The sequence below is a fragment of the Pantherophis guttatus genome, chromosome 2 (assembly GCF_059756535.1).
Source record: "Pantherophis guttatus breed Tessera chromosome 2, ASM5975653v1, whole genome shotgun sequence".
Lineage (NCBI taxonomy): Eukaryota > Metazoa > Chordata > Lepidosauria > Squamata > Colubridae > Pantherophis > Pantherophis guttatus.
The window spans coordinates 120,009,105-120,018,201 of NC_142064.1; the positions used below are offsets into that span (position 1 = coordinate 120,009,105).

The window sequence follows — 9,097 nt, forward strand, 5'->3', positions numbered from 1 at the left end:
CAAGGGTCATTTAATCATCTTTTGCAACCTTCTGACAACAAAGTCAATGGGAAACCCAGATTCACGTGTTAGCAATTTAACAATTTCAGTCATTAACTTAATAACTGTGCAAGAAAAGTCGTGCAATCAGGCAAAATTCACTAAACCACTGTCTCTCTTAGCCACAGAAATTTTGAACTCAATTGTGGTCGTAAATTGAGGACTACCTGTACATTGCCCCAAGTTCCTTAGAGGAAAGACAGGCTAGAATGGCAAATAAATGAATTGAGAGATAAAACATTTTAAGTAAATAAATGGATTGTGATTGGGGGAGCCATTTTTCCAAAGCAGGGCCACATAGTTAGCTGTCATGCGTGCAAATCTTCATTTGGGAATGGGAGTTGCCCTTGGCAAAGCAGCTGAAGGAAGGTCCACTTGCCTGTGTGAACCAGCCTTGTGCCTCTTTTCTTCTACATAGTTAAAAGAGACCAGCAGCCTCAATGTGCCTCGGACCTTCCTTGTATCAGGGAAGCAGCGATCCCTAGAGCTTCAGGCCAGGTATGGGTGGAAGACTTAGTCTCTCCTCTTTTCTTTTCTCAAAGTCAGCAAATTGCCTTCTATTGAGCAACTCATCTTTGTGACTCAGTGATTCTCCTTTTCTGCTTGTTTTCCTTTGGATCCCATTAGTAGGGATTCTGTTAGCCTCACATCTTGGTTCTTCTTGCTCTTCCTTCACCATCAAATCCCAAATCAGACTAATTGAGCAATCCTCCCATTAACACGAGAAAATGCATACGCACACATATCCCACCACTGCACTCTTTTTTTTTTCTTTTTTTTTTTCTTTTGAAATGAGCCATGTTATACTGCAGCTATCCCAATAAAATGCCTTGGGGAAAACAATGATCTTTCTCTTTTAGGACTGAAGAAGAGAAGCGAGACTGGATCCAGGTAAATCAGTATTGCTGCTCAAGCTATATATTGCTGTGTTTGTTATTTATTAAACAAATTTGTATAGCTGCCCAATTTACACATAGTGACTTATTTGTACGGACCAGTAAGAAAACAAAGGAAGAATTCAGATATTGTTACAACTATATCACCTTTCTTGCAAAGTTCAAATCCATGTGATTTTTTTATTTTAATTTAGAAGAAGGGGAGGGAGAGAGATTTCTCTTAATTAGCACATGACTGGGTATCATTCTAGATACATATTTCTCCATTTCAACAATTTTAACATGTGTGGACTTCAATTCTCAGAATTTCCCAGCTAACATGCTGGCTCGGAAATTCTGGGAGTTGAAGTCCACACACCTTAAAGTTGCTGAAGTTGAAAAACACGGATCTAGATTATATTAGAGTGGATGAGTTTCTTAGGTCCAGCAGATACTGGGAGGGATCTTTGATCAAAACGGGGAGTGGGATAATCCTGTCTCAAATTAATTTTTTGAAGATCTGTGTTGGCAATGTATAGACCAGGGGTCACCAACCTTTTGGACCTTAAGGACCACTAATTTTAAATAATTTTTAAATCCCGCAGACCACTAATATGATCTGTCTAATGACTGGCTGAGTGGGCATGACTAGGTATTCATGTGACTGGGTGGGCGTGGCCAACTTGATGTCACTCATGTCTAGGGGCACCTCTCCAGCCTCTACTTGCCCCTCCCCTCCCAGCCACTCCTTGCCTGCCTACCCGGGCTCCTTAGGGGCCCAATATGAAGCAGTTGTTGGAGCTAAGCAGCCACCACAAGAAAGAGTTGGCAAAATAGCTGGCTCAGTTCAAATTGGATCTGACCGAGAAGGAGGCTCAGCAGAAGCACCTCACTGAGGACTAGGAGCATAGGCTTTCCAAGCAGAGAAAAGACCTGCGGGAGTTCAAGGCCAGGTACTGGCACTTGGAGACTCAGCGGGCTGAGATGGTCAGCCAGGTCCAGGCCATAATTCAGTCCCACTGGAACGAGGTCCTCTGGCTCTTCACCACCAGCAGTGCTTCCCACCAGCCTTCGCCCAAAGCCCTGCACCAGGAGGCTGAAGCAGACCCCAAGTCGGAATTTCTGCCCCTCTCCAACCTGCACAAAAAGACCCCGAAGGGGGAGACTCTCTGCAGCAACCCAAACGTTCATTGCACGTATCTGTCCCAGGGGCCCTAGTTTGAGGACCCCTGATTTAGCGCAATATAAAAAATGCAAATAATTTTTCTGCAGACCACCAAAATTTTCTCGTGGACCACCAATGGTCCATGGACCACCGGTTGGTGACCGCTGGTATAGACTACTTTCAAGCAATGCACATCTAGAGGGCATGTATCCATGAAGATCATGTGTGTTATCATGCACCTTAGTATGTGACAAATCTTACACTTGCACCTATGTCTGTTCCCTTTCTTACAAAATTAGAGACGAGAGATATTATTGCTTTCACCATAAACCATGATGTGCCAGACAGACTCTGGGTAGAGCACCGTGTACATAGGAACTCATTAAATCTGGTTTTACCCTTGCTTCACTGAAAAGGACTGGCCTTGTTTCTTTTCCCAGGTCTGCTCTTTCTCCCTGCGTCCATTTTGTAATCAAAGATATATCATTAAATCTATAGGCGATACAGGCTACAATTCAGAAACATGAACAGACGCTGGAAATGTTCAAGCAGCTTGCCAGCGAAGATGAAACGCCACCTAATTCACCAGTGAGTCAGAGTTTTGTGTGTGTCAGGGAGAGCTAGAGTGAAAGAGAGAATGGGCATGCGCCTGCATCTCGGGTGAGACAAGCAAAAATTTACTGATGCAATGTGTCGATGTGTATGTCAGTGTGCCTCAGTTGAGAGATGTTTGTAGTATTGGCTGTAGCCAGTACGTAAATTAATGAAAAGGCAAAAAACTGCAGCAGCTCATTAGAATTATGTGAAAATAAAAATGGTATTGTGCAATCTGTGTACCTTTCTGCTGATCAGCACGATTTCTCATAATTTTGCATATTTAGTTATAACTTTTCTTGGTTATTCCTCTGGGGGTGTTTTCCAACCTTGGCAATTTTCAGGTGTGTGAAATTCCAATTCGGTTTTCTTCAATGGCCAGGCTGGCTGTGGAATTCTGGAACTTCAAGTCTAAACATTGGAAATTCCCAAGATTGGGAAACAGTGCTCTAGAGTTCAGTTCCTCAATCTCAGCAATTTTTAAGATGAATGGACTTCAACTCCCAGAATTCTCCAGTCAGTGCCTGGGGAGTGCTGGGCATTGGAGTCTACATATCTTAAAATTGCTGAGCCTGAGAAACACTGCTCTAGAGTATGCAATTTTACCAAGTATTTTTTCTATAAATTCTTTCAGTTATATTTGTGCTGTTGCTAGACGCTGCAAGGTTGTGTTTTTTTAAATGAGGTTTCCTGAGAGTTTGGATTAGTCTCTGAACCACAAATATTTGCCTGTGTTACATCTCCTCCCCTTTTGTAACTTTAAATATAATATTAGCCGTTCGTCTGAGCACTGAAATATGCATAGACTTTCTTAATGTGAATAGGCTTGTTTTAATCCTATCCCTCCCTCCTCTGCCCCTGCCCCATATTGCAGGGTTGTGAGTTGGGCCGAAGGGCACCCACGCCAATCCGGGAAAAAGAGGTGACTTTGTGTATGCAGTGCAAAGAGCCCTTCAACGCTCTCACCAAACGGAGACATCATTGCCGGGCCTGTGGCCATGTGAGTGGTTTTCCCTTCATATCTCTCCTTACCCTAATCCCCTCTTCCCAGCTTCCTTGGAGGAGAGAGGCAAGATACAGCTATCAGCTTTGCAATTAAAGTTGTGTTAATAAGAGCTACTTCGGTCTCGTCTCCCATGATGCTTGTTTTTTTATTGCTGACCATGAAACCTTTCTGTCTGATTTGTCTGTTCTGGGATGTGAGCGTCAAGAGGTGTGCCCTTCAGCCATAGTACAGGAGACCTACATCCAGCCACTATCGCGTAACTCAAGCTTATTATACAGGATTATTATTCTGGGGTAAAATTGAAGAGAGTGTTGGTACAAATGTTACCTTGAGTTCTTCGGCAACCTAGTAAATTTGGAGTATTCTGAGCTGTTTACAATTTATCCAATTTTGTGATAACATGAAGCATTGCCTCGCTCTTTACCTCATTCCCCGGAGCTTGCAAGCCCTCCCACTTCGACATGTGTTCACCTGCTTAAACCAAGTGAGCAGCAAAGGGGGAGAAAGAAGTTCTGTGTGTTTTGTTTTCTTCCCAGAGAGGACCCTCCAACATTCCATCTATTCATTCATTCATCCATTCATTCATTCATTCATCTGCCATGATTCCTACAGACTCCTAGGATACACACAACAACAAAAAATACAATAAAAACAACCTAAGGAACACCTAAACTAAAGTACTGTAGACATTCCGAACTATTGACTTGATGTACTGCTGAATGTGTGTCTCATCTGTTTCAATCAGTGTACCAGAACAAGGGTGGACACAACTCTCTTCTATATGGAGCAATCCCCTGGTACATTACCGCCCATGGGATTAGACACTGTTCAATGGTCTTGGGGGAAGGGCTACTGGTCCTGTGAAATGGGCATGTTCAAAAGCGTATGATCTGTCCCCGTCCACACACACGCACAAACACAGCCAGCCGAGGGTTAAGGAAGCACTTTGGCACACACCCAGGTCTTTATCTCCAACTTGGCAGCGATATACACACCGTCTGCCAAGTGCTTTTATTTCCACAGAACAGAAAGATAATATACTCAGCGTACAAGAGTCCAACAGAATAATATTCCTCTCAGCAGTTTCGGACGATGCTTTAGTGACTATCCAAGGTTTACTTTTGTTCGTCACAGGGATCACTGGCCACCACCCTCTATTATATAGTCTCTGGGCTGTGGTCCAGTGACTCAGTTCTAATCCCTAGCACGCCTCCTGAGCTGCTGCAATTGTTTATCACGCCTTCGGAGGCGTGCGTCCAGGAATGATGTCTCTCCTTCACTCTCATCCGAGACACCTGTCTCCCGGCTAATCTCCTCTCCCTCGGCCAGCACCTGAGACAGTGCCAGAGGGGAGGGGCCTGGAGAGGGAGGCCTGGCTGACTCCTCTTCCTCATGCTCGGAGCTTTCTTCCTCCGATGGGATAGGCTCAGAGGGCGGGGCCACAACAGCGTCAAATATTCGGCATAGATGTGTTGAATTTATATTTACCGACAAAGAAAGTCGGTAAATATAAATTCAACACAAAAAATAGTTTGTCACGAAAGTGACTGCCTGCAAAGACTCCTGGATTGGGGCTGAAAGGCGAAAGAGGCAGCAGTCTGCTCCATCCCATATTTGGGTAGACCAGGTTGCCCTGATAAAAAAACACTTCTTCAGCATAGAACTATAAAAGCACAAGCGGAGATCTCCAAGGACTACTCATTGCAAGGAAATTAAGTAGAAAATGTTCAGTACAATAATCGGTACAGATAAAAAAAAAACAATTTTAAATTCTAAAAGATTAACCACAGTTTAAAACTGTCAATAAAAAAGTATAATATATTTGCCTCCAGTTGATCTTCATTGCCATTTAGAATATGGCAACATTATACATTATATGAATTTTCTTATTTGACAGAAGGAAGGCAGTGAGAATGTTTTCACTTTGTCCTACAAATGGTGTCAGTAAAGGAGAAACAGGGATTAGCTGATTGCCCCAATAATTAGGGCAAAGAGCAGATGGTCTCAGTAACACCTTCGCCACAAGACCAAGTTGTTTTAGATTGGGAGACTATGGTAAATATCTCATTAAAATCTGTAGAGGGAAACCCATCTGGGAGACTGATCCAATTCCTGTCTTGGCGCATGGTGACAAGAGAAGAAGCAGCTGGAAATTCAACCATCCGCTTCAAGTAGCCATCTTAATCATTGTCTGGAGAGACCTGCTCCCCAGCATTGTTCCAACGTTGGAGAACAGACTGAAATCCTTTTCTTGTCAGCCTACCTGAGTATGGGAGAGAAGAGCAGTTGAAGGGTCCAGGGTGGAAGAGCTCTAAAACTTCCTCTAAATCAGTGGTTCTCAACCTGTGGGTCGGGACCCCTTTGGGGGTCGAACGATCCTTTCACTGGGGTCACCTAAGACCATCGGAAAACACATATTTTCAATGGTTTTAGGAATAATTTTATGGTTGGGGGTCACCGCAACATGAGGAACTGTATTAAAGGGTCGCAGCCTTAGGAAGGTTGAGAACCACTGCTCTAGATGATCTTGGGTGCCTACCACTACTGATGCAAGTTGTCTCCTGTAGGTTGTCTGTGGAAAATGCTCAGAGTTCCGGGCCCGCTTGGTATATGACAACAACCGGCCAAACCGTGTCTGCACTGACTGTTACACCACGCTTCATGGCTCCCCTACCAGTCCTGTACCCCACCCCAACACACCCCAACGCCGAAAATCCATTCTGGAGGTAAGAGTAGTACTGTCTGTCTTTACTGTATTTGTGCTATGATTGCTTATCTTCCTGTTTTTATTAAGATGAGACTTCCTTCTAAGCCTCATGTTATAAATTTTATTTCAAACAGGATTCTTACTCTTCAGCAAACATTCGCTCTCCTTTTATGCTTGTACAACAAAAATAGTTTTGTAACTGAGTAGAATTCTAAGGAAAGCTTGTGCATGGAAGATAAAATATGTACAAAGTCTTTTCTTCAGATCAGCTATCTGCTGCATTTCTTTGATAGTTTTCATTCTTTAAATCTTATTCTTGCAGGTCTTTATGCAAATTTTCTTTGGTCTTATGTTCCTTGCCACATTTTTCCACCAAGAATACAATGTCTATAGGATCCTCATGAAGCTCCAATAACTTTTATTGGCAAAGATATACAAAGAATTCAGAAGATCCAAAAGTGCATGTTTTCTTTTCCACATAATTCTAACTAGTGGTGAAATCCAAATTTTTTTACTACCAGTTCTGTGGGCGTGGCTTGGTGGACGTGGTGTGGCTTGGTGGGCGTGGCAGGGGAAGGATACTGCAAAATCCCCATTCCCTTCCCACTCCTGGGGGAAGGATATTACAAAATCTCAATTCCCACCCCACTCTGGGGCCAGCCAGAGATGATATTTGCCGGTTCTCCGAACTACTCAAAAATTCCGCTACCGGTTCTCCAGAACCTGTCAGAACCTGCTGGATTTCATCCCTGATTCTAACATCATAAGACATTGCACCCTGAAATGGAGAGAAAACATGTTTGCTTATTAGCGGATGAAAAGGAAAGATGTGTATTGGTATCAGGCTTGTGAAAATCCAGAAAAGCCAAACAGTATGTTATTAGTATGTTATTTTCCTGATTAAATTTCTGGATGTTAGCCAAGCACTGATGCCAGCTACTGAATAATAATTCTGAAGGTTTTTTTGTTTCCTCTGCCTGAGATGTTTTTGAAAGATTCTACAGAGTAACCTTGAACTTTGTTTTGTGTAGAGAGTTCCAGCAGGAACAATGGCAACAGAGTAGAGAGAACTTGGGGGAATCTTAGTGGCTCTCTCTGAAACTCCTTCCCTTCCCCATCCGTCATTTTCTCTTCCATTTGCTCGCTTCTCATTAGCTGGTCCTATTTCTTACTCTTTCCAATTAGAACCTTATGCTTGGACATAATGTTATTTTAGACATATGTCTTGCTTTTGACTGACCAATTGGAATAGGTATAAGCCATTTCTATATTTACAAAATGCTACTTGATTGCTTTAAGAAGTTTTGAAAATGCTAGTCTGTCTGTCTGTCTCTATGTATGGCAGATTAGGTTGGTATCTATAAGATCTGTGGTTGAATGAATTCTGACCCTTGGTTGTCTACCATCCGTGCCAAGTGATGAGGAACCTGTGACTTCCTGGCATTGATGAACTACAACCCCACGCAGCTCTACAGGCATGGTCAATACTATGTGAGCTGTAACTCAGCAGTGGTAGCAGATGAGGAAGAAAAATCAGATTCCTCATCTGTACTTTAATTCAGGGGTGGGGAACTACGGTATGATCACAGTTCCCCACCCCTGCTGTAATTGCTAGATTTCATGCATTTGTGGTGTAGCACATGAAGTAGAGATCTTGGTGGGTAATACCTACTTTTCTACTCTTCCTGCAGAAACAAGCCTCAGTGGTGGCAGAGAATAGTGTAATCTGCAGTTTCTTGCACTACATGGAGAAAGGAGGGAAGGCTTGGCACAAAGGCTGGTTTGTCATCCCTGAAAATGAACCTCTGGTATTATATATCTATGGAGCTCCACAGGTATGGAGGTGCCTCTCTGCCCCTCTGCCATCTATTTTTGGTTCCTTACTTTAACCTAACCTGGAAGACAGCAAGGTATCTCCTTTCGTGTAAGAATGCCAACCCCATTCCAGGGTTTAGATTAACAATCCTACTCACACATTTTAAGGTAGGTAAACACTCAATGGATGCGGTGGCTCAGCGGCTAAGACGCTGAGCTTGTCAATCGAAAGGTTGGCAGTTCAGCAGTTCGAATCCTTAGTGCCGCAAGTGAGCTCCCGTTACTTGTCCCAGCTTCTGCCAACCTAGCAGTTCGAAAGCACATAAAAAATGCAAGTAGAAAAATAGGGACCACCTTTGGTGGGAAGGTAACAGTGTTCCGTGCGCCTTTGGCGTTTAGTCATGCCAGCCACATGACCACGGAGACGTCTTTGGACAGCGCTGGCTCTTCGGCTTTGAAATGGAGATGAGCACCGCCCCCTAGAGTCAGGAACGATTAGCATGTATGTGTGAGGGGAACCTTTACCTTTAGGCAACACTCAAGGGTTGCACTTTCTTCCTTTTTAATAGTCACAAAGTGCACAGCACAGCAAAGACACAGTGATGTCATCTTTGGGGAGGGGGGTGAGTTCAGTTGGGGATTCGTGGTAAGCACCGAAAAGGCCTAGTGCACCTATTTTGCTAATAGCTTATTTGAGTGCTGCCTCTTGAAATTATGGGGCTGAAAGTCTGTTGAATGATAATGGGGCTCTGAGGCTTTAGAAAAAGGGGCTGGAGGGCTGCATTCAGGCCACTAAGTCCCTTCTGACCTCAAGGATGTCTCATGTCACCTTCTCCCCAAAGATAAAAATCAGCTATCAAAAACCATTGGGCTCAACTGATAATGAATGCTCAGTT

General features: G+C 43.5%; 1 protein-coding gene across 2 annotated transcripts in view; it reads left to right on the top strand.

Annotated features, from left to right (window-relative positions):
- The window catches only part of FGD1 (FYVE, RhoGEF and PH domain containing 1), a 64,916-nt gene that overhangs the window by 52,393 nt on the left and 3,426 nt on the right, over positions 1 to 9,097 (top strand). For both annotated transcript variants that reach the window (XM_034434108.3, XM_087888683.1), the window contains exons 12-17: positions 458 to 537; positions 900 to 930; positions 2,578 to 2,667; positions 3,548 to 3,673; positions 6,247 to 6,405; positions 8,078 to 8,221. In XM_034434108.3, the coding sequence (XP_034289999.2) occupies positions 458 to 537; positions 900 to 930; positions 2,578 to 2,667; positions 3,548 to 3,673; positions 6,247 to 6,405; positions 8,078 to 8,221 (630 nt within the window). The remainder of the gene's footprint in view (positions 1 to 457; positions 538 to 899; positions 931 to 2,577; positions 2,668 to 3,547; positions 3,674 to 6,246; positions 6,406 to 8,077; positions 8,222 to 9,097) is intronic.